Genomic DNA, 26,990 nt, shown 5'->3' on the forward strand with positions numbered 1-26,990 from the left:
ATTTTATAGTTACTAAGATACAGCATCTCCATGTGACAACCAACCCCGGTCTTCCCTCTATGGGAGCCAGATTGTAAATGTGCCCCATGATTTTCTTCCTTTATGTTGGTAATGAGTCACAGGGCAGTCTCGTGAATGGATTCTCGGCAGGATGCCTCTGCACTGTTTGTCCTGTACATCTCGCAGTCTCGCACAGATCTCTTACTGTCAGACTGAGATGGAAATGAGGGGGTTGGCTGCAGATATGCACCTCTGAGTGGGACTAGACGACTCGAAACGCTGATTGCTGATAGTTAATCAGCCAACAACAGGAATCACATGAGAACAGTTTCATGAATACGATTCTTATTCTTGCTTAATCTTTCCACTTTTCTTCTTTCTGTCATTTTTATAGGATTAGATCGATTCTGTTATGTTTTTCACCACCTTATGGCTTTGAATAGCTGTTTAAGCTTCTTGTGGGAATGTGTGCACAACATCTGCTATTGCTCTTTGTGCTGAGAGAAGGGAAATCACAATATGTTTTTTATCATTGGCTCTATGGCAACCACAGTTGATGAAGATGAGTTGGGACGAATAAAATCAGCTGATCAAGGGGAATGAATCTCACAGCCAGTGTTTGTACAGACAATCTTCCAGCAGGGATCACTTAAAGAAATATTCTGGGTTTTGTACAAGTTAAGCTCAATTAACATCATTTGTGTCATAATGCTGATTACCACAAAATTGTATTTCCTCTTGACCCTCATTTTCTTTATACAGCCACATGATTTTAGCATAAAAAAAATCACTAATTCACCTTTTTCTCGTAAAGTTTTCCATTTTACAGCTTTGTCATGAAAAACGAATCACCATAAACCTTAAAATGAGTTATGTGATTATTCAAACAGCATTACAGCTCAAGTAAGTTTCAAGTTTTTACACAAGCGTTGTAAGTGTTTTTTTTGTTTTTATTTTTACAAAAGTATAAACTTCACATATCTGCTTTTAAATCCCCTGAAAGTTGGCCACGTTCTCTTCTACTCTTGATTTTTAAGAAAAGGAGGAATGGGTTAATGATAATGTGGTAATCAAAATTGTCACATGGTGTTAGCATGCAAGAGTCTCTTCTAAAAGGACTTAATCAAAGATGATTAGGACAACAAATGAAAATTATCCCTCTCTTTAGTCATACTTGAACATGTCCACCCGAATGCTGTTTAATTGCAGTTAACCCCCATGCCACATCTTCTGTTCAATAGATGTAATCAGAATGTAATATAGGGAACATCTGCATCTAGCAAGGGGGTAGAACGGGAAACACTGTCCCACAGGACACAACGTACCGTCTAGAATCTGCATGTAGCGTTTTATGTTTAACCGCTGCCACAAAAATGACTATGGAGCTTTGAAAGGACAACTATGTCATACACAGTCACAAAATAATGGCAGAAGAGCAGATTATTTTAAAGCTTGGGGTGTGCGGAGGGCTTTTTCCCATCATTGATGGTTAATGTAGAGCGATATTGTTTCTTGGCTGCGGTGTGTGATTCACTGACTAAATTTATTTGGTATCATCCCTTTTGAAAAGGTCTCTGTTGCTCCCAGAAGTAAAATAATGTAGGCTGTATGCTTACCACACTTTTAAGAATTCTGACGTGTCGCTAAAAAATTTGGTTCTTTTTTTTTCTCTATTAAAAATAGGTTTTCAGTAAATTGCATTATTTGTATCACATTTCACAATCCATTTTCCTCCCATTTCACAGTTCTGCAATTGAACTGGTTAGGTTTATGCTTAAAGGGATAGTTCACCAAAAAAAATGTAAATGTCATCATTTACTCACTCTCATGTATTCCAAAAGGTTTTTGAATAATGCTTCTTTCTGAATGTCTTCAGATGCCTTAAATATAGCATTTATTCCTGTGATGCAAAGTTGAATTCTTCATAAAAAAATTCTAATGTGCTGATTTGCTGCTCAAGAAATGTTACTTATTTATTATCATGGAAACCATTATACTTTTTTTCAGTGTTCTTTGAAGAGTTCAGGATTCTTTAAAAAGTTCATTAGAACAGCATTTGTTTGAAAAACTTTTTTGTAACAGGATACGATTCTTTATTGTAACTTTTTATCAGTTTAATGCATCCTTGCTTAATAAAATATTAATAATATTTTTTAACAATATTGCTTCGTTGCTTATTATTGCATAATAATAAAACATTGTCACACTAGTTATTTAATAGACGTTTTTACAGCCTCTACTTAGTTACACTGTCTGGACACATTTTTGAGCAGTAGTGCATTTCATATCAGTTAATTCTATAAGGGCTTTTTTTCAATGTATAGGTTGAAAGCTCAGTCTTCATTGATTTTTCCATCAATGATAAATGCCACTATATGATTTTATAGCGTAGAAATTTTTTTTTTGAATATGAGGCCAATGTAAAAGGTCAACAGGATACGGTGCCACATCAATAATTTTATATAATGAAACATGTTTGAAACAACAGTTTATCTCCCTTGGAACCAGTGGATTTATTTGAATCTCCAAATATCAATGGAATAATTTAAGCTTACGTAAAGCATTTTGGCTCAATGATATGATCTCCATTGTTAACATTCTGTCTTTGCTCTAACAAGCTTGTGGTTTAAACAAGAAAGCTAATCAAAACATGCAGGGCTCTTACTCTAATGCCAGTAAACATTGTTCTCAAGGGTTGCTCAATCTGAAAGTAATGTCCCTGCCATTTTTATCAAACTATCATATCCTGTTAGTACAGAATTGTCAGGGATAAATGGTCCTGTATGATCTGTAACTGGAGATTCATCCAGAAGGTTCTGATGCATTGCCAACTTTATTATGTAAACGTTTTGCCCAATTCAAGAGAGTAAATAAGGTTTAGAGAAGCTACTAGTTATCTAAGAACACTAGAGTTTAAAGGGTGTGACATAAACCCCAAACACTATTCACAAGTATTTTTAGCCAATGTTACAGGTATACACTCACCAGCCACTTTATTAGGTACACATGTTCAATTGCTTGGTAACACAAATTGCTAATCAGCCAATCACATGACAGCAACTCAATGCATTTAGGCATTTAGATGTGGTCAAGACGACTTGCTGAAGTTCAAACCAAGCATCAGAATGGGGAAGAAAGGAGCTTTAAGTGACTTTGAATGTGGAATGGTTGTTGGTGCCAGACGGGCTGGTCTTAGTTTAAAAAAAAACTGCTGATCTACTGGGATTTTCATGCACAACCATCTCTAGAGTTTACAAATATCCAGTGATTGGCAGTTGTGTGGACGAAAATGTCTTGTTGATGTCAGAGGTTAGAGGAGAATGGGCAGACTGGTTAGAGATGGTAGAAAGGCAACAGTAACTCAAATGACCACTCGTTACAACCATGGTATGCAGAATACCATCTCTGAATGCACAACACGTCTAACCCTGAAGCAGATGGGCTACAGCAGCAGAAGACCACACCGGGTGCCACTCCTATCAGCTAAGAACAGGAAGCAGAGGCTACAATTCGCACAGGGTTACCAAAATTGGACCATAGAAGATTGGAAAAACGTTGCCTGGTCTGATGAGTCTTGATTTCTGCTGCGACATTCAAATGGTAGGGTCAGAATTTGGAATAAAGAACATGAAAGCATCGATCCATCTTGCCTTGTCTCAATGGTTCAAGCTGGTGGTGGTGTGGGAGATTGAGCATTGTTTAAACGCCACAGCCTACCTGAGTATTTTTGCTGATCATGTCCATCCCTTTATGACTACAGTGTGTACCTATCTCCCGATGGCTACTTCCAGCAGGATAATGCACCATGTCACAAAGCTCAAATCATCTCAGACTGGTTTCTTGAACATGACAATGAGTTCACTGTACTAAAATGGCCTTCACAGTCACCAGATCTCAATCCAATAGAGCTGCTTTGGGATGTGGTGGAATGGAAGATTCGCATCATGAATATGCAGCCGACAAATCTGCAGCAATTGCGTGATGCTATCATGTCAATATGGACCATAATCTCTGAGGAATGTTTCCAACACCTTGTTGAATCTATGCCACGAAGAATTAAGGCAGTTCTGAAGGCAAAAGTGGGTCCAACCCGGTACTAACAAGGTGTACCTAATAAAGTGGCCAGTGAGTGTATTTATTAAGCAACTCTGCTGCTTATCTGACTCTGCAGGCTAGATTTGGTGTGGTGGTGACCGTTTCATCTGTTGAGCTGAGCTGATGTGTTGGTCTGTGTTGGCTGATCTCAGTTTACCCTCTCTGTGCAATGCATTTGCTACACTTTTCTAGAAAAACATGACAAACCTGCTCCATTCCCCTTAAGCATGAGCACGGCACTGAGATTTACTGTTCACCATAATCGTTCACAACTGTTCAACCGCACTCAGATGCTTGGCTGTATCATAAATCTTCAATACGATACAATCGGACACAGTCAGACACCAATGCACATCAAACAGACCAAAGTGCTCAAAGTGCCATAACATTCTCACATTTCTTTGGTAGACCGGATGAAGTATCTTTGCAGAATCCTTCTTGGTTTAATTCTGGTTGGCCAGTATTTCATAAATGGTAGTATCTACCATTAACTTTTATATATATTTTTTTTTCCCTAAAACTTTCATAGTTTATTTTTTTCCTCTATCTACTGTCATAAAGGTTTTGTTGTTGTTTTTTATTAGATACACCGTAAATTAGTCATTTTCATAACAGTTCTGCTCATAAATTTACATACAGTACTTATTGCAGAATATGCAACGTAATTTTTTTGAGAATAAGAGAAGGTCATAAACTTTAACAAAATAAGAGAGGTCATGAAAATTGCATGTAATGTTTATTTAGTACTTTACAGAATACGTAGTTTCACATAACAGATTTACATATCCATATTAAAATGCACAGCCTTTGGTTTTCTAGCATCTTCTGCATATTTGAGCTCTTTTCAACAGTGACTATTTGATTTTGAGATCCCATTCCACACTGAGGGCAACTGAAGGACTCAAACACCAGTATTACAAAAGGTGAGCACTTTCACTGATGCTCAAGATGTGTTAAAATCTGGGGGGTGTACACTTTTGAACTGGTTGATTTTACATATTTTGTCTTCTGGAAAACATGTAAATATCTTCTGAAGGGCAGTGCTAAATGAAAATATGTGATCTTTAAACAAAGATGTACATCTCATCATTTTGTTCAAAAGTTTGAGCTCCCATAGAGCTGTAGTATACACATTTCCTTTTTCCTTTTTTTTTCAAGATCTTAAGAAGAATACGAGACAACATACCAGTGTGTCCTAGGAGAAAATGAATAGGCTGAACACATTATGAGCGCACAGTTTTAAAGTCCCAGATTACAGCTCACATGCACGACTCATCCTGGGGTGAGGGAGCCATTTAGGTATGGAGCCCAGCAGGGGGCACTTCTGCTGGGTTATTGTGAGTATGAAATGGCAAGGGACCAACCAGCTGTGCCTTTGTGCCTGCTCCTTTACCTCTTCTGTTGTGTCACAAACTTTTTTCCTGCTTTGACCACAGGTTGGGCCAATCAACAGATGGAGCAGAACCAAATGAAAAGTAGTGACAGCCTTTCAACTGCTGACACACAGAAAGCATCAATTCTTCACTTGATACTAAAGACAATGCAGTGTTCCAGTAGTTCTTGACATCAGTAACCCATGGGAAGATCTGGAGAACCTGAATTCTGAAGAAAAAGAGCTCTCAGAAGTTAGAAGTATTTACTTTAACTGTTCGTTTTATGGCTTTTAATATATTCTTGTGTTAAGGATTCACAATACTGTACCATATCAGTAATTTATTGTGAATTACATTTAAATTTATGTAAAATTCTAACATCATCTAGATTCTAATTACATTCAAAAATGTTTTCATACTTTTTTTATTTTTATTATAACTGTTATAAATTTGTGATTCACTTGTAGCATTGTGAACGTATTGGTTTTATTTTGGCAAAATACTATAGAATATGCTAGTATAAAATCAGTTATTGGCCATCTATTTATCACCCAGTTATATATATATTTATATATATAATAACTTTTCAAAAGTTTGGGGTTGGTATGGTAAAAGAGGTCTCTTGCTACATTTGTTTTATTATTTTGAAATATAATTTGCAATTTAAATCTCATAATATCAAATTAACATTTCTCAGGATTCTATAATGAATAGAAAATTAAAACAGCAGTCATTTGAAATATTTATTTTTACAAGCAACGTAAAAGTCTGTTAATTTTGATCAATTGAATGCATCTAAAATTTTTTGAACAGTGTTGTTTAATATATAAAAATATAGGCTGTATATTAATACAGAATAATACATTTATTTGTATACATTTCATGTTCATCCTGCCTCCATTCCTATGTCCTCGAGTCTTCATTAGTTGTTCGTTTTGTCTCTTTTTTTTCTCTTTTTATAAGTGGTTGCTCAACACTGAGGGCTGGTGTACAATTAGAATTCCCGTAAAAGCCTGAATTTTTGGCAGGACACTTCAGCGCTTTTTGAGAACCTGACACCTGGCCTACAAAGAAGCTAAAACAGGCACTGATGTAATCTTTCATATGATTGCCAACTAATCTGAATTATTTTTATTCAAAATAAACAGCCTTTATAAAGTGTTTCTGAATAAGAAGGACTGCAGTAGCATCAAATAAAGAAGAGAAGGTTTCGCAAATTGGTTGTCATTAAAAGATTGCGTCATTAGAATTTATTTGTTTATGCAGTTTTCCAGTTTTACATTGTCTAAAAGCTGGATTTTGTCAGAGTGACGACAGAGATAGTCAGCAGGTTATGGATATTCAGGGGGGTTTTTTGGGAGTAGATCAGCAGAGGGGTCTTTTGCACACATCAATCAACAACACCGAACCCAGAGGACTTGCCTGCAGAGAGGACACTGATTGCCCTATTGCACTGAAAGCCTGTCTGCTGCCATCATGAAGCGATGCATCCTGTTATATGAGACCAAATTCCTAATTCCCTCTAAATCAAACAGTGGAATGCACAGGGTTGCTTGCAGGGGTTAAGAACAGGACAGAGTCATGGCCTGGTAGCAGTCATAATGAAAGGACATCATGGGTTACCAGCTTGTGTGTTTCCCAGAAAAGCAATATAAATGTCATAACGTATCTTGTTCGCTCCAAGCATGTTATTGATAAGTTATTTGCAATGAGTCAAAACTCGTACTGAAGGTTTAAACATAATTTTTTACAAATAATGTTGCACGACTGACAGCGAGAAACAACAGTCACAGCAAAGAACACAAACTACAGTCTTGCTCATTCATAAATATTAAGCGAGCTCAGACAGTGCAGACAAGTTTATTTTGTCACTGAAACTTAAAACCACAAAGCCCAACATGTGCCTCAGGCAGCGGAGTGAACAAGACCATTTCTTGCTTAAAATCCCCTGACTTGTAAGAGCAGGAAAAAAGGTTACGACTAGACAGCTCTTTTATTTGTTTGAAAGAAGGTCACAGCAGTTACTTGTAAGGATGTTTCGGGATCACGGATCAGTCTGTGACTTCTTAAAAAGCTGCTGACTGTTAGATTGAGGCAGTGGCACTACAGAGGCAGCAGAGCGAGTCTAGGTGAAGTGTGACCCAGACATACAGACAGGGTGCCGCTGTACTGCGGCTAACCTTAAGTGTCTTTCTTCATGGATCCGTGAGCCACAAAGAGTTGGACAATGACAAAAATGTTTTTATAAAGTGGCTGCTCTCTAAGAGGATCCATACGTTGAGTTTGGGGTGGGGTTTGGCGCAGTGGATAAAACGCATGCCTTTGGTGTGAGAGACCCAGGTTTGAATCCACTGTGAGACACCAATGTGTCCCTGAGCAAGACACTTAACCCCTAGTTGCTCCAGAGGCGTGCGACCTCTAACATATATAGCAATTGTAATTGCTTTTGATAAAAGCGTCAGCTAAATGAATAAATGTAAATGTAGCGTTCCTCATTTGTAAATCTCTCTGGGTTAAATAAAAGCGTCTGCTAAATGTAAATGTTTTCTTTGCTATCCCTTACAGCTTCCTTCTCAGATCCCTGGCTTGCTTTTATAGATGATTTTCTATGAAAGTTTTTGATGTCTATCAATCAGTAAGTGAACTTCCTCATCTGGCCCAATTTATGAAAACAACTATAGATTTTAAGTATAAACTAAGTATTTAGTTTATTTCTATTTCAACGTATTGTTTTCCTGTTTTTTCTTATACTAACAATATAACACACACAATACACATTGTTTCAAAGCAGCTTTAAAGAAAATCACATTGTTAATGTTTATATCTTAATTTTATCATGCCTTGTAGTTATGTTTAGCAGATTAGATCACTTTTAAATACTCTACATTTGTAAAAAGTAAATTTGAAGTACTTCATTTTAGATTCAATTAATTAACCTCACATAAAAATAGCTTTATTTGTAAAAGTATTATTAATTTAACACTTATTTCGTTTATTATTTAAATATTAATTATTGAAATTTCTATTTGTTATAATTATTATTTAAAAATAGGAAAGCATGCTTTTCCATAATTCAGTCTAAACAGGATATGTTTTACCTCATCTTGTTATCATTTACTGATCCTCATGTATAACTTTTTCACACAACAATTTTTCATTTTTTTATTTTGTTGTTATTTTTTGCCCATGTAGTAAACATCAGTGGTATTCATTTGTGGTTGTTTTGGATGCATTGAATTTTTATTGCATTGTCAAAAATAGTCAGACTATAGTTTGAGGACTTTAGTTTGGGAGTCTCACTATTAACTAAGTATAAACCATGACTTTTGCCTATTAATTTGCTGCCTGCAAACTGACAAGCTGACACACACTGAGAAACTCAGCTGCAAAATGGCTTGCTGTGAACAGTATGAAAATAAAACTATTTATTGACTGCTAAGGATACTTTTTGTAATATATATTCCAATATTTACTCATCTAATTATCTTCCTTTGGTGTCTTCTCTCCCCAAATATTGAAATATGTAATTCAAACTGTAACAGTAATTGAAATAGTTAAAACAAGAAAAGATACAATCCTACAGCTCCTCAGGCAAAAACTTTAATGAATTCAGTCATCTGTTGGTAAAAGACCATGACTAATGCCACAAAGAGTTCTTGTTTACTCGGTGAATGGGATCAGCATGTGTCAGCGCAAAGTCAGTAGAAGTGAAGAGGTAAAAGACTCTTGTATAGAGCACATCACAGGCCATCACTAAAGACATGCTTCTGTCCATCAAACTTTCCTTTCTCAGAGCTGACACTTAAACTTTATTTACAAGCCCCGTCTGCATCATAAATCTACATCTGTTCACACTTTACAACATTTTCGTCTTGATTTCAAAGATGCAAATGGAGAAGACACATTTAAGAAGAATTGCAGATGCTCCAGTGTCCAGGCGTTAGCTGTCAGTCACGGCGAGCAGGAAGCTCATTGCGCAGGAATGACCTCAATGTGTATACAGTATCAAACATAAAAAAAAAATCATCATTAGAGGCGAAAAAGGACTTGATGAAAAACAAAACATTTATGATTCTTGCTAAGTAAACTAAGCCCTGCTGAAGTCTAAGTAGATTAATTATGTAAAGGTGAAATATTCTCTGGTGAACATTTGGACAGAGAGCAGATGTTAAATTATAGTATGTGACTTCAATTTTATCAGTTACTTGACCTTTTGTTTCTTAATGGCTGTTATGATTCATTGGCCTTTGCCATGTGACTTTCGGTGACTGGTACTTACATAATCTGAGTGATTGTGAGTAATGTCCCCCTCAGGTTTTTGTGGTTCTTGTACAGGACACAGGTGCCTCAGACAGGAGCAATGCTTGTTTTTTTTATGCCAATAATACATATAGTAAGCTTGGGGTTGTTTCTCTGCTTGTTTCTCTACAGTCTGCACATTTTCTCTTGGTTACGATTCTCAACAGATGCCTGGCCAGCTTTATGATGGGCTGAACTCTGGTTGAGTCAGTGAAAAGAGTAAAAGAGAGAGAGAAAGAGGGGCAGAGAATGTTTTGGACTCAGCTGAGTGAAGGTTGTTGCCAGAGCTGTGTTTGATTAGTCGCTCCGGCCGCGCTCTGTTCTCAATTAACTTCACAGTCATTTCTTTTCTACTTTCTTTGAGGAGTCTTTATTCTGGGTGGTTTGGAAAGACGCGTGAGGGACTATCAGCCACCCAGCATATATTCTCAGCCTCGAGAGAGGCAGTAAAAGTTTGTAATTATCTCGCTGACGTGAACACGCTCAGGTTTCAGCCGCTTGTGTTATTGTATACTTTATCAGCAGGTCACCAATTTTGCTGTGCTAAATTAAAGCATGAATTTCTGGATTTACTTGCTAGACATGATCTGGAATGGTATTTTAGTATCCAAAATTACCAAGTAAAATTGGATTTCCTGTAAAACGGTCTGCTTTTGAAAACAATCAAGGTAACCAGTCACTCATACAGGCAAAAATTCAATCAGAGCCTCATTAATATATATATATATATATGTATATATATGTATATATATTGCTCTTTATAACACATAAGGTTAGATTACATTACAATTGGATTACTCTTCAGAGTGTAAGGACATAACCAAATAAATAGTTAATTATTTTTATTTATACACTATTTATATATTGTAATAATTGAATTGATGCTGTTACATAAAACAATTTTTTTATTTTATTTGACAATACATTTAATAAAACATTATAAAATAGTCTTTATTTATTTATATTTTATGTTATATAATAAAGCTATATGATTTATTTAAAAATGAAATAATAATACAAATTTTTAAATTACATTTGTGTGTGTGTGTGTGTGTGTGTGTGTGTGTGTGATTACAATTTTATTATTATAACTGTGCAGAGCATAAGTACATAACCAAAGAAATAAATATATAATAAATAAAAAGCTTTTATCTTATACATTATGCATTTTAATATCATTATCATAATATCAATTTCATTTATATTTACTTTATAACATATTTTAAAACATTATAAATTTAAATGTAATTTATTTTTATAATATATTAAATTTAGAAAAATAATAAAAAATATTATTTAAAATACAATATATATATATATATATATATATATATATATATATATATATATATATATATATATATATATATATATATATATATATATATATATATATATATATATATCCTTATACATTAAAGTAACAAAACATAATTCATTGCTTAATGTTACATTTAATGGTCACATTGTGCTCTATCATGAACTCTAGCACTGCTCGACGCTGGAACTTTATCTGCTCTGTAGATCATTTGATTGGATGTATTCAGGGTTTGGAAGAGGGAATGGCCTTAATTCTTCTAATTAAGAGTTTAGGGCACCAGCAAGGGCCATTCCCGCAGGCATATCTGTAGGGTGTCCAGCTGTGTGTGCAGCTCGGGGTGAATCAGTGTTCTGGCATGAGCTGAGACTTTCCTGCTCCTGTGTGGCAGGTCTCCATAAAATTCTATCCAGATTTCTCCGTGTTCTTATCATGATGGAGAGGGCCGGCATCCACAGGAGGTCCTCCACTTAACACCAATTTGCCTCCCTGCAGGTGCTCTTTGATGTGGCCATCATAGGGAAGAGGCAGAGAGCCATAAATAAGTGAACTTTCTAAGTTACCCCATCATTACACGGCCACATGGACCGGGCTGAGCAACCTTTCCGGTCCAAAGGTCGTAAACCCACCACAGGCTACACAAACAGGACCATGAAGCAGAGAAAACTTCACCACACACTAAGTCTGACTAGCAATGACACAAACATGGAATATTTTTAAAAATATTTTGATTAGATTTGCTTTGTATGTTGATTTGTTTATTCTTTAATTACATCAAATTATATATAACTCTATAGATTTTGTATATGTATTTATATATTAATTTATTATATACAAACATTTTATTTATTTAGATATGAATTATTATTATTTTATATATTTTACTTTTAGTTTAATTTAATGTTATTGTATTTTATTTTTTTAAATACGTGAAATGTCATATGCAGTGCAATTGGCATACTCTTAAAAAAAAGCCTGCAAATAAATATTGCATGTTCACGATGACAGAAATCCCCAGTCAATGAGGAGAGCTTTCAACGGTTCCTGCCACCAATGAAGCATGCAGAGCAAAACCGTCTACAAAGAGCTTAGCGTTCCATTGCAATCAGTGCCCCTCTTGCTTTAGAAGCAACTTAAAAATCGCGTCATGTTCCCATGTCTTGAAAGGATTATATTGCCAGTTGGCAAGCAGAGGGTGTTGACAAAGGCCTTCCTTTTCAATGAGAAAGACCACTGGCCTCAGCAAAAACCCAAATTTACGCTTACCATACATTACATTTTTTTTTTTTGTTGAAAAGTGCTGTGTAATAAGAATCACACAAATTTTGCTTTGTACAATACATTGTATGGATGTTCATGGTGTACAAATCCAACAAAAACTCATGCAAAGTCAGTGAGATTTTCCGAAATCCTTTTTTCGCAATTGATTTCGTTATATTAAAGGGTTTTCAATTAGAATCATGTCTTTTTTTTAGCTTTTAAATTCCTTAGAAAGTAGGCGAAATGTGTCTGTCTGGCGAGGCTTTGTTGAAAATAGCGTTGGTGTTGGCCTGCCACACACGAAAAAAGCCCTGCTTGTTAGGTTTGAATAAAGAACACCGGAGTGAAATGCAGGGAAAGCACTCCACTGCATCGAGAGGGGTCGTCTCCGGATGCTGACAGAATTCTGTTAACCCCTGACTTGCTTCACAAAAGCATCCATTGTAGCAGTAGGCTGGATGTGCGTTTTTGGGGCGCTTTGGGTGAATGTAAAATAAGCCATCTCCTTTTCTTCCTTTTGGCATTTCTTTCACCCCCCCTGCTTTTATTTCACAAAGATCTTTAGATTCAATTTACCTCTGATTAATTTCTATTGAAGCACATTATAATGGTCAAGTAGTTCTGAAATAATCAGCTGTTTTCAGTTGCAGATCCGCCTTTGAAAAGCAGGCTCAGCTGCGCTGACTTGAATCCCATTAACACATGATAAACATACTGCATAAATGTGTTTGCATAGGAAAATACTCTAATACGCAGTATTCAAAGGCACAATGCGCATGAATGAAACAAAGGTCCAGCTCTAAATTAGAAATACTTCATTTTTTTGTTATGCAAAGCTCAGTTTGAGTAATCTGTGTTTATGTGAGGTAGATTATGAATCCAATTTCTGAGATCCAGCAGGACAAATGGTAAAAACAGTGACTGTGTGTCAAGTCCAGCCTGTAAATTTTTACTGGCCAGTAATCTGTAATTTAAACAGCAATCATTATGAAAAGTGCTTTGTATTGAGCAGCCTCATCTGAGACTCATATAAAAACACTTGCTTAGAGAAAGAGAAAGAGTGGTTTAAATGTCTAATATATATATATTTTAGGTTAAAATACAATTTTATATTTAAGACAAGTATACAAATCCAAATCTCTTTGGATTTTTTCATAGAATATCTGTTAATAATAATAATGGTAATAATAATTATATATATAAAAAAATAATATATGCATTAATTGATTAATGCCGACAATTATTATATCATGCGTTAACGCAGTTTTTTATTATTATGAAAGTCCGTTGCTCACTGGCTCTGAATACACACAGGCCTTCAGACAAATCATGGGTCACAGGAGGGGATGCTCCTGATCAAATTATTTAGGCTAAGCATCAACATTCACAAACCACTGTTATTTTTAATCATGATGTAATCATGACTTCATAAGTTGGAAATAGGAAGTTTCCGATAGCACATGAAGACAGCAGAGAAGCGCTTTCACTCAACACAGTGGAGTGAATCGTTTTGTAAACTTTGTGGTTTATTATTTTGAGTCATATGCTCTGACAATATATTGCTTTACAGATCAAACGCTTTTGTCGCTCAGAAATATTCACGCAATCGCGCAGCATATATCAGAAGATCTGCACTCTGTCATGGTTAGCGCTCACACTCACACACGCTCTTGACCACCTCTTCCAACCGAGCCAGAGACTGCTAAACAGAACGATCACACTAGTCAGACGAACCAGGCTTTGAGGGTTAAGATTGCCTAGTGTAAGCACACCCTTTTTATTTTCCCGCATCCCAAACACACAAGTCTCTGCCCGCACATCAAGTGTTGTCCCGCACCGCACTCTGCTGCGATGGGTCCCGCGATCATACAGGTCTCTAATAGGAAGGTGCCTGTTATAATGTTATGATCAAGGCTCTGGACTCTGAGTATAACTTGGTTTTCTATAACAAATTATAAAATATTTTCTATAAAAACATTAATGTCCTGGCAGTGAGAAATAGCTTGTTTTATATTGAATTTAATTAATGTTATAAGTTGAGATTTAGGCTTCAATAAATATTTTAACTGATAATATGTAAAATGAACAATGCTGTAAAAAGCACCTTATTTGTTTAAAGTGTTTGCAAACCAAATGTTATTACACTTTTGTTCATATAGCAGTAGGCCTACTTTTAAATGAAAAAAGTGCTCAATACACAATAGCACAATACTTGAATATATATATTAGTGCTGTCAAACAATTAATCACATCCAAAATAAAAGTTTTTGTTTACATAATGTGTGTGTACTGTGAACATGCATTATGTATATATAAAGACTCACACATGCATTTAAAAAAATAATATTTGTATATTAATTATGTTTATATATAAATTATATAAATATATACATATACATATTTTCAAAATATATACTGTATGAGTGTATTAATATATTCATAATAAATATACACAGTACACAGACATATTATGTAAACAAAAACTTATTTTGGATGCAGTTAATTGTTTGACAGCACTATATATATATATATATATATATATATATATATATATATATATATATATATACAGTACAGACCAAAAGTTTGGACACACCTTCTCATTCAAAGAGTTTTCTTTATTTTCATGACTATGAAAATTGTAGAGTCACACTGAAGGCATCAAAACTATGAATTAACACATGTGGAATTATATATGGAATTATATACATAACAAAAAAGTGTGAAAAAACTGAAATTATGTCATATTCTAGGTTCTTCAAAGTAGCCACCTTTTGCTTTGATTACTGCTTTGCACACTCTTGGCATTCTCTTGATGAGCTTCAAGAGGTAGTCACCTGAAATGGTCTTCCAACAGTCTTGAAGGAGTTCCCCGAGAGATGCTTAGCACTTGTTGGCCTCTTTGCCTTCTGTCTGCGGTCCAGCTCACCCCTAAACCATACCAACTTTATATATATACATATAAATTGCGATTAATTGCATTATTATCTGTAATTAATCACAATTATATAATTATTATTATTATCATTATTATTATTAACAGATATTCGATGAAAAAATCCAAAGAGTTTTGGATTTTTATATTTCTTTTAAATATAAATGTGTATACAACATGATTAAAACATGATAAATCTACACATATTTATACAAAGATATTAAAGAAACAAAGAAGATAATACTTTTTCAAAAAATTTTAATAATAATAATAATAATAATAATAATAGTTTTTCAATAGAATTAAATAAAATTATTTATTTTGGGGGGGGAAACTTAAAACTTAATTTAAGAAATATATCTGAGAAGCAAACTGTTTTCATTGTAAACTACATTTAAGTGTATATATTTAATAGCACATTAGTTTCAACATATTTTACATTTTCCAACAAAGCCATTTGACGTATCTCAGTTTTCACGAGTCAGATTGTTGTTTACCATTTAAAAGCTGGCATGGTTTTGGAATACCTTTTTTTTTTTTTGCATTCATAATTATCTTTTGAGTTTAATTTTAACAGCACAGGTTATTTAAGCCTTTATGAGCAGCAGCTGAGTGTTTGTGTGTCTGCGTGCCTCCCTGCTGTTCAGGCCTGTGAAAGCTCACCAACCCAACAGCCCTTTTCTCGCGCTCACGACCAAGCTGTGTGCCAGAGGCTGCAGAATGACATGTGCTCGGGACACAGTGACAGCCTGAGCTCTATCTCCAGATGTATCTCAGATAAGCTTGCCACCTGGTGACAAGCAACAGACAAGTGCTTTGGTAAAAGAGCAGTCTTTCGTATGCTTTCATAAACAGCTATTGATGACAAGGCTTTAAGGAGATGAGCGCTGATAGCACAGATTGTTTAACCAGTGCAGGAAAGAGGTTGTTTTCATCATGGGAGACCTTAAGTGAGTTCAGTGTCTGAATTTACTGTGCAAATGTATACTGGATTCTTAATATAGCACACTTTTTGTATGCTAACGTAGAGTTATACAGAGAAAACAAATGCCTTGGCTGATGTTTTATGTGTGGTTTTAACCTTTAGATTTTATCATACAGTTTTCTGTGTCTCACACATTTTTAAAACCTGTCATATTGTCAATTGTGATTAAAGATGCTATACTAAAGTGAGCTCCATAAGTTACTCAGTTTTATGATCAATTCATGTAGTGGTTTATTTCTTTGTTGATGCTGGCGAGAGTTACGGTTTCACAAACAGTTATATAAACAACCGCTGAGACAACGCACTGAATAAACTTTACTGTTATCACTTAACCTAAAAACAACTGTAGTTTAACTCTTTGAGTGATTTACAACTTACTTATTCAAATCCAAGAAAAACATTCCTTTTCCATGCATTTTATCCAAGAACCAAAATTTAACAGAAATAGTAGAAGAAAGCCCTTCGTGCCATTTAGAGACTTGAAAGCGGTCGTTTGGCTAGGTTAAGACCTCTGACCCGTGGCTGATGCTATGACTCTGCATGAAATGAAATTTATATTCCCTTAAGGTCCACCAATTCATATTTGTGCAGCTGGCAAGAGTATGATGGAATATGTTATGAGTGTTTGTACAAGTAGGTAGTGTAAATGAAAACCAATGTACATTTAAGTGTGGCAAAATTATGAGGAACATTTTGCCTCTCCAGAAACAACTGTTATTCATGTGTGTTCTCTTTCACTCAAAGAAAAATAAAATTGCAAATACCTGTTTGTTTGTAAATTTTTTCTACATTATATATAGTTACGAATATATAAACATTTTTAACATAAAAAATATTAATTAATTAATAATGTTTAAGTATTTTTATATATTTATTATAAAACAAGATTTAAAAAGAAAAAAAAAACAAATCAAGATTTTGTGCATTAAATGTCTCTGACTTGGTAAAGAGGTATGCATCTATGCTATATATTCTGATTTTCAGTATATTATTGCACAGAAAATCACTAAATATTCAACCTTTCTTTAGTCAGCTGCCAGACATTTTTTTATGTATTTTTAAACTACTGACAAGAGAAGATGACGATTGATCAATAATGTGAAAATCATTCGACTTAACAGACACAATGATGAACATCCACAATGAATGTTCAACATTTCCAAGATGTTGTGATTTGCAGTATTGGCTGTCTGAGTGAATTTACCAGGCAGTTGGAGAGGTGTTTGGACTCCACCATGGCTTGAAAAAGGAGATCCCTAAATGTTGGTGTCACAGAGAGAAGCCTCTGTTTGTGAACCACAGCGAGGCTTCAATTTCCTCCGTAAACTCTGGCAGCCGGAGCAGTCAGCGGGGTCAGCCATTAAACCACATTTAAAGAGGAAAGGAATGCTAAGAGACTGAGAGATGTTAACATTCTTCTGTCTTTGACTCAGAGTGGATCTGTCGAAATCTGATCGTTTTACAGCTCAGCGAACGAGACAAGCTTTTAACACCACTACTGCTTTGCGTCTTGTCAGTCAGTGAACCAGATCCTGAGGGTCATCACTGAATGGTTAATGCCATGTTTTTTTTTTTTTTTTTGCTATGCTTGACAACATTCTCCTGCTTTACCTCCCAGAGGAGTATGCCAATGTGTGCTTTATTTACCATCATTCGTAGTTTTTAGTTCTTCACAACTCCTAAGCATACCTAAAATAAAAGTCATTAAAAGTGATCATTACCATGTAATTTCAAGTATAGATGTCACTTAGTTGTTTATAAGCATCTTTTAGGGTCTATTGGAGACTATATAGCCTATTTAAAGTTTCAGAGCAAAAGGCACCATGAGTAGAGGTTGAGCGCTTCATCACATCAGGGTGGGATGAGCATGGCTGCTGGCTGTTTTATAGTCATATAAAAACCACATGTAGAAATAAGCCTCATTAATGGGCAGAACTGTCATCTGTCTTGAGTGTTGAGGTTCACTCATTTGTACAAAGGATCATTGTGGATCTCAAAGATTAAAGGGATGTAATTGTTCACAAAACACATTGAACAAACCATTGATAGATTACTTTCATGGTTTTTAGACGTTTTATCTAAATGTTGTGTTTGATAACCAATGTAACCTATACTATTTTGTCTTCATAAAAAATATAATTAATTGTTTTAATGCTACTAGATGGACAGACAGACAAATATTTACATTCTTGAACAGGTTTAAACAACTTTAAATGCCAGTGAGAGCAATAAAGATTCCAAACTGCAATCAGCATTCATATAACCATAAATTATTATGTATCTGCATGGGCCAGCTGTGCCTTTCTTAACCTGGGTGAGAGAAAAACAATTAGGCCTGGTCCCTGAGTGGAGCACTGGGTCTTGGTTAATGGCTAACATCCTGCAGGCTGTGATCTCACATCCTCCAGGGATCCCTGGCTATTATTCAAAGGGGTTGAGGGGCCGCAGGGCCAGGACACAGGTCAGGGGCCTCCTGGTGCATTGGTAAGGTAAGCACTGATAGAAAGGGACTACAAGTGAAATATCAGCACATTCTCACTTGGTGCATCCAGTGTTGGGTGTAATGTGTTACTATAATTAAATTATACTTATCCACTGAAAAAGTTTAGTAAAGGATTACTGCTCATTTTTAGGTAATTTAATTACAGTTACTTATGAAGTACTTGCATTACATACAGTAAATAATTTTAACAGTTCTAAAATCAATATTGAATTCGAAATATAAATTTACGTCTAAAGAAAAGTTGAATGCAGAGTATTTAACCCTCTGCTCACCAGTGCGTTCACTTTCAGTTTTTCCTGATTCACAAAGAAACCTTAAATACTCTGATACAGATAAGACTAAAATCAATTAAAGAGATATGAGAAATAATGTCTATAGAAAGCCAACTTCAAATCAAAAACCTCAAATTGAAAGTTTTCCCCGTATCTGAGCTTTAAGTGTCTAATTTTAAATGAACGAATTCAAACCGAAAATGAATATAATCTGATTATGTAATCCATATGAAACTAAAGCGAGGTCATAGGCGGAGGTTGAACCAACTCCAGGGTAAGGCTAAAAGCAACCAAATGTATTAAACATCATAAAACCTTCTTTTTAGGCAACTGCCAGACATGGGTGTCATGTAGGCTAATAAAATATGTTTAATGATAGTGAATTTGTATTGAATGTTATTACAATTTAATAAAAACATTAGAAATTTGTCATTAGGCTCTATAATGTTTCCTTTCCATGGTTATTCAAACAGCAAATAAACTATAGCTAACGTTATATAGAAATTAACTGACATTATCACTTACTTCAGAGGCGTCATGTCCATTCAAAGTGAGGGGGCATGTGATATAACAAATCACACACGATTCTGTTGATCTCATGAATGCAATGGCCATTTATGTAATTTATTTAATGTTAAAGTGTTATTTTGTTACATAAACATATGTATTTTACTAGTTCAGCTTTTCTTGCCAAATTGAAATGTATTGTTTAACTTTTCTTAAGCTTTTTTGTTATTCAGATATGTTGTTATACAGAGTATTTCTATTTCTTATCCAAAGAAGGCTAATTTTTTTATAAAAATGTTTAAGTATTACAGTTGTTTTAAAGCTAAAAGGCTAAACTATTCTATGTTTGACTCAAATTGAAAGAATAGTTACATTTCTATTTAGGTTTATAGGGATTTTAAGATGTAGCCTAACTAGCGATTTGAAAAATTAAGTTACTTATTGAGAAAGAAGTTACTTTTCAGACAGAGTAATTAGTAAAGTAATTTAAATACAATATTAATGATGTAATAGTAATTAATTACTTTTTGAAAGTAACTTACCCAACACTGGGTGCATCTTAGGTTTGTTTTGGAAAAACCCAGAATTTGTTATTAGGAAAGTAAATACTGCATTTAAATGCACACCAGATTAAGGCTAAAATTTAGTTTAAAGTTGTGCTGTGAGTGGAGCCTATCTTTTAGATTTAAACAACCGAGGCTCATTGGAAATACACGCCTGTGGTATCCTTTCTAAAAATATTTATTATGTAAAATATTCAGTTGTTCAGCATTCAGTTTTTTTTCTGAAATGGATGATGAATGTGAATCTGGCAATGTTTTATGAAGCTGGTTGTTGTTGTACGTATCGAAGCAGTTGGAAATGAAATTTATGAAGATTGACAGTAAACTTATCGCATAAAAATTATAATAATAATACGGCACCTACTAAACTCTACCCTAAACCTTAACAAGTGTTAACAAAGAAGTGTTAACAGAAGCAAATGTGAGATAAAAAAAAAAAAAAAAAAAAAAAATCTTTGACAAAACCCATTTTTTATCACCCTGACTCAAGTTTTACAGGAATCAAGTACTCCACATTGCAAGTGTAATGCTGTACCAGGTGAGCTACTGAGCAAGTTTATGGAGCTGTATATGTGATGCATTATGGTATAATTAATCATATGCCCCATGACCAATTTGTGCGACAAAGAATTAAAACAGTTGGCATTTTACTGCTTCTAGTGTTCATTTCAGCTGGACACTGCAGAGAATTGTGTATGTTTTTGGGAAAATGTAGGTGAGATGGTTTGGAGTGCCATGTTTTTTTAAAAATTTACGGTCATGAAGCAGTGCAAATCATGTATAAAGTATTTGAGAGGTATAGGATTTTTGTCATTCTAAAGTTTTGTTTAAATATTGTAAGCATGAAGCCCTTTGTGTTTTTACATTCATAGCGTGTGACAGGCTGATTATTACATTATCACAGTCCAGCAGAATTCATGGCTGAAAAGAGAGTAGTTTTCCCATGAAGGAGACAAAATCCATGCAATGTTGGATTTGTCTGAGAAGTATATGGCAAAAATGTGTCAGCAGACATCCCAGATAAGACAGATGGAGAACATTTGTCAGAGAGACTTAATATGTAAATGTCTGCTTTGTAACTTGTGTTTACAAATGTTTTTATAGTCATTTAGCATTTAATGACAAAATCAGCACACACATGGTGTACTATCACAACAGTTTATCACATCTGGAATGACGTAAACACAAAATAATATTAACTGAAACACATTTGTAATATTTACTGTAACTTTTTGGGCTTATGGACATAAAAAGTGTCTAGACTCTATAAATATGCTATTAATTGCACTTTTATATTCCAATAGGTACTGTGAATAAATCATTTTGACTTTGATAAGTATGATGTGGCAGCTCAGATGTGATTTAAAACACTCACAGCTGTTAAATGTGGTTTAAAATTCATCTGGTTTCAATCAATACATACACATTATCACCTGAAAACACCATTTAATCTTAATCAAAGCTTTGCTGACATGACCACACAGCCTTGCAGGACTTCTGTTCCTCTGTGGGAAGACATTGGGCTCCTGTGGTAACATTAAAACCACCATCTATAGGATGCAGGAATAAACCTTTACTTTGACATTGAAATAACAGCAGAACATGGCCAATGTTTATCTATACCATGTGTAATAATAGGGATTAATTCCCCAGTGGCTCATCTTTGAAAGCTTTTGTTTGTCATTCTGCTCAGCTGGGCTCTGCAGGAGTGTGAGAGAAGAGCTGCCGATGGCCACACCGCTGCCTTGGCTCCATACGCTTGTTCTTGTCTGTTTGTTTCTTTTGGCTCCCCGTCCATTTATCCTGCCGGTGCTTAAATCCGTGTTTTCAAACTTATATTGCAGGTGGGAGTTCTTTTTTGGCACGTTTTCAGTCCTCCGTCTATGAAAACAAGAGTTTAACTGTAGCTGTTGGCTCTGCCATATTATCAGCTTGTGGGACATTAATGGTACACCAGTACAGTATGTTCAATGTTTTAAAGTTCTAAATAAAATTAAGAAAAGGGGGGCATAAAAATTGTATTTATGTTCCATCAAAGTGCAAATACTTGCGGTTAATAAGGTCATTTAGGACTCGAAATTACAACACTCAGAAGTTGTAAGAGTGTTTGCTAATCAAATAACAAATTGTGTTTTATAGGGTGCTCGAAAAAAATCTCAGGGGTCTCCTTGGTCATTCCCTCATATTTGCTTGACTGAGTTTAAATGGGATTTGGATGCCAGACAGTGATTTTTTTGTTGTTGTTTGTTTGTTTGTTTGATTGTTTTAATTTCATAATCCTGGGCATGAAATCAAAAATCTGTAAGTAATGATCTACTTTCTGGAGAATGGGTTGAAGCAACCTTATTCTGTGGAAATATGTCCAGTTTACCCCAACATAAGCAAATGTTGACGGCCATCACAACATCCGTGATCAGAGTTCACTGCCTTTTCAGGGTCAGAAAGTTGTTCTCTCAAGGAAGCCACTCGCCTCTTTTGTGAAGTTCATTCATATTTAGTTTCCTGTTTTGATTGTAAGAATGATTATGTTTTATGCCTAGGACATCAGTGTTCATGGCACACAGGGTTATAGAGCTTTGGGGGTTTTGTTTTTCCGAAAAACAATGCAGCGCTTTAAGAATTATGACTTTTCAAGTCTTTGAAACGGTATTTCATACAATGATTGAAAGGAAGGGGAAAGTCTTTTTAACACTTAGTAATATAATAAAAACACAACAGGAAGCAACTGATAGGATAGGATGGGATGGGATGGGATGGGATGGGATGGGATGGGCTGGGCTGGGCTGGGATGGGCTGGGCTGGGATGGGATGGGATGGGATGGGATAGGATAGGATAGGCTAGGCTAGGCTAGGCTAGGATAGGATAGGATAGGATAGGATAGGATAGGCTAGGCTAGGCTAGGATAGGATAGGATAGGATAGGATAGGATAGGATAGGATAGGATAGGATAGGATAGGCTAGGCTAGGATAGGATAGGATAGGATAGGATAGGCTAAGATAGGATAGGATAGGATAGGCTAGGATAGGATAGCATAGGTCGCACTCATTTATCTGTAACAGGGTTGAGGAGTGTTATGGTAAACAGAGCATCAGTGCTTGATGGACATAATGGATTATGTTGTGTTTCATGTTATGCTTATGCAGTGACATCTCCCATCTGTCTCTTCACAGAACCATAACATTTGTAGAGCAACAATCTGTAAGCTTCTATAGACCCAGATCTCGGCTCAGAACTTAAAGGATATATGACAAAAACATGTGCTTAAATCTCTGAAACATTTGTTATTTATTACGAATTCATGGCAGACAAGGAAACTATCTCGAAAATAGGCTACTGCTTTAATTCAACTGTGTTCCACTAAACATAATGTAAAGCTCTCCAAGAAAACTTGTTTTACATACCAAATCTTATTAGATGACCTCGTCATAGAGAACAAGAACCGCTATGGTTAGGGTTACACCAAGAGTCTGAAAGCAGCAGTTCCCTTCAGAGTAAGGAGTCTGGGGTTGTTTCCAAACATAAACTCAAAGGCAAAATGAGAAATTCATCCTCTTCTGATCCTTTTTCTTTCACTTCATTTTTAAAGAATTCTGGTGAACAGAAATGTGTAATGAAAGCCATGCAGCACTCTTGGTCTGTGCCCAAACACCTTTTATGAGCCTGGTGTTTTCCATTATTTTGACATAAATGCTTGCGTAATCTCATCTGTAACTTAAGAGCCTAAGATGAAAAAGTAACCAAACCTCTTCTGGTTATCAATGTATTTAGTTTAGATTTGGTCACTTTTCCAGTTAACCATACTTAGACTTGTGTTCATTTAGGATTGGTAAAACTACCATTACTGTGTTGATCTCATTACACTTGTTTCAACTGTTAATGCAAGCTGTATTTTATTAACAAATTCTTCATTCATTACACCATAGTCTTTCTTTTTCTTTTTTATTGATTTGTCACTGCTCACACTGTAGGTTTTGACTGTTCCTTTCATTAAGGGAAAATGCTTCATTAGATTCATAGCCAGTATTTGGTTTTTCAGGCTTCTAAAAAAAGAAAAAACCCAATTCTTTTCTTTATAATGTAATTTTAGATTATAATCTGTTTGCAGTCATTTCGAGTTACATGTTTGAGTATTATCATGTTAAATGTCCTGTCAAGTGTGGCGTAATGCCAAAGTCTTGTGCAAGCCTCATCATGGTCTCTTTTCACTTTTCTTAAACTCTACATGCTGTGTTTTCATACCAAACCTACCTTTTATTTGCATGGGTGTTTCTGACCTACTGTTTAATATCACCTCTGGCCCAAAACACTTGTCTTACAACTTTTTGGGACCATAATGCATCCTGTTTGCCATTAAACTGTCTTTGAGCAAAGTCACACTAGGTTTACAGGAAGCAAATTAAGCTAATACATTGTTTAGGTGAAGCAGTAAAGCAGTCTGGTAAATTACCTTTCAGATCCTGATTAATTGCTGCATGCGATCTGAATTCTGGACCACCACTGAGCCATGACAGAATTCACTGAGCTCTATTCAGAAATGTTCAGTCTCTAAAGACAGCCAGACTGGCAGAGCAACTGTGCTGGTGACTGCCAGCTGCCGCTGACTTTAGCAGGCTCCAGTCTGGCTCATGCATGATCCATAAAATTCACAACATACAGCCAAATGAAGTGGGTAAAAATGGGCCAGGAGGTTCCTTATGTTCAGGCTTTATTGGTATAGCACTTCAGGGTCATGTGGGTTATGAGAGTGTATTCTCTTTATGTGCATTGGCCGTTTTGAGAAATAAAGATGTAATACTGGTGCAACAGTTGGTTACATGATTACAGATTACAGCTATAATTGTCATGACAGGGATTTGGCAACCTCGCAGGTGAATTATGGTTGAGATGTTGTACACTTGGGTCCTAATCAACTTTCTGCTGAGCTAGTAATACACTACATTGAAAATCATAAAGATACTGTATATCAGGTTGTTCTCTGGAGAGCGTCACCAGTCTGAAAAGTCTCCAAAAGGGGGCAGTGTAGCCTTCAGATAAACAGCAATTTGCTTTTACCTGCAAACTACAGCTACATTTAATTTTTTGGATCATTTAATAAATGCACATTAATCATTGCTTTTGTTTGTGGAAGCAGCTCTTTTGTCTGATAGTTGTAGTTGATGGCAATTAAACTGTTGGACTGTATTACATTATTCCACACCAAAAGCAGTTCATTTATGCTCATTAATCTCTCTGACACATCAGTCCAATGACAGAAGCCTGGCTCATTACAGTCTTCCATGACTCTCTTTTAATCCAAGACTTCACAAGTCCGCCCACAGCTAATTGGCTCATTTATCATCACTATCTGTAATGTGACTGGTGCAATAAAGAATAAACATGCAACCTCTCTTTAAAATCCACTCGTTAAAGTCATTCTGTCTGGTGGGATTCAATTATTCAGACACATTCCAATATGTCTTTGCTATTGCTAGTCCTATGTCAATAGTTCTTCAGAAATACACCACCACACATTTCTGAACAAGCAAAGAGAGATCTGCTTTAGTAAAACCCAATTAGTCATTACTCAACAAATAAAATAGTTTAGTTTTTTTTTTACTATGGGTCTTTTATTTTAGAAACATATGGCAGTGATTTTTCTCTTCACAAACACTTTCAAACAAAAGTCTACGGAGACTGTTTCTGAAAGATATGGATGGCATAATTTCTTTACAACATATCATCTTGCTAATTCAGTGCTGCTAAAATTATTTCCTCTTCTTTAAGAAATACATGAGTCTATTTTTATTTGTTAGTGTAGCTGCTTCTACAGTGCAGCTTCTGGCTTAGTGAAATATTGCATTCCACATAATTCTTCTTCATAAGAAAAACGATCACAGTAAGAGAAAAGATCTATGGGCTCTTAAAACCTATTTGTTTTCCTCACGGCTAGAATCTCTCCTCCATTTCCTTTTTTGGAGAGATTGATGCTACTCCTTTGACACACTCGGCCTTCCTTAGACATAGCTAGCCAGGTATAAATGACTTTGGTGAAATATATACATTTTCTAAAAAGAAGATGTATTGAAAAACATACATTTGTAAAACCTTGTGGTGTTCATTTCAGCTTTTAGTGCTGGAATGACGTGTCTGGAAATGATTAGCTTAAAATGTTTTCGACCACTAGTGAAAATTTTTATTACAAATTATTACATTTTTATTTAATAAAAACATTTAAAGAAAAAATTTATTGAGAATGTTTACATTTGTTTATTTCTAGGTTTAAGAGTGGTCTTGGACTTTTGAACCCCCAAAGTATGTTTTGCATTTTATATATATATATATATATATATATATATATATATATATATATATATATATATACAATTTCCCTATTATAAATTATATTTTTGCATTAAAGTGCAATGAAGGTTGTTAGTAATTGCTCAATTTCTGCAATCATCAGTGTATGAAATTAAAATGATAAGATGACTTTCATTGTGCTTGCCTTTATTTGAGTCCATCATTTATATTCCATTTGTCAGAAGAACAGATGTCTTCATTTTAAAGCAAAGCTCTGACTGACATAATGATGAGCTTACCATCTTGCATAAGAACTGTAATGATTTCCTGCACTCTTCAAAATCAGAGCAAAAAATAAAAACAAAGTTGGAAGGTACAGGAGCAGTCCTTGTTATAACAGACAGGGAATGTTTCAGATGTCAAATGCTATGAAAAATTCCTCTGGTGTCCTTCAACTCAATCTACTGGGACGTTGAGGAGTAGATGTGGTACTCTCCTTTTAACTGGAGTAAATCAGCACTGAGATATGCATGTGTGTGCACCCGAAGCGCTCATCTGGCTCTCTCATGGATTGTCATGATGCTAAGAACCCCTAAATG

General features: G+C 35.2%; 1 protein-coding gene across 3 annotated transcripts in view; it reads left to right on the top strand.

Moving 5' to 3' along the window:
• Positions 1-26,990, top strand: part of LOC132156539 (transmembrane protein 72-like) — a 144,254-nt gene that overhangs the window by 106,793 nt on the left and 10,471 nt on the right. Inside the window, exon 1 of one of the 3 annotated variants that reach the window (XM_059565502.1) lies at positions 8,083-8,103. The exons of the other annotated variants lie outside the window; for them this stretch is intronic. Within the exon in view, the coding sequence (XP_059421485.1) occupies position 8,103 (1 nt within the window). The 5' untranslated portion in view covers positions 8,083-8,102. Of the gene's footprint in view, positions 1-8,082; positions 8,104-26,990 lie in introns of those variants that run through there. 3 annotated transcript variants of the gene reach the window in all.

The sequence above is a fragment of the Carassius carassius genome, chromosome 14, assembly GCF_963082965.1.
Source record: "Carassius carassius chromosome 14, fCarCar2.1, whole genome shotgun sequence".
Taxonomy (NCBI): Eukaryota; Metazoa; Chordata; class Actinopteri; order Cypriniformes; family Cyprinidae; genus Carassius; species Carassius carassius.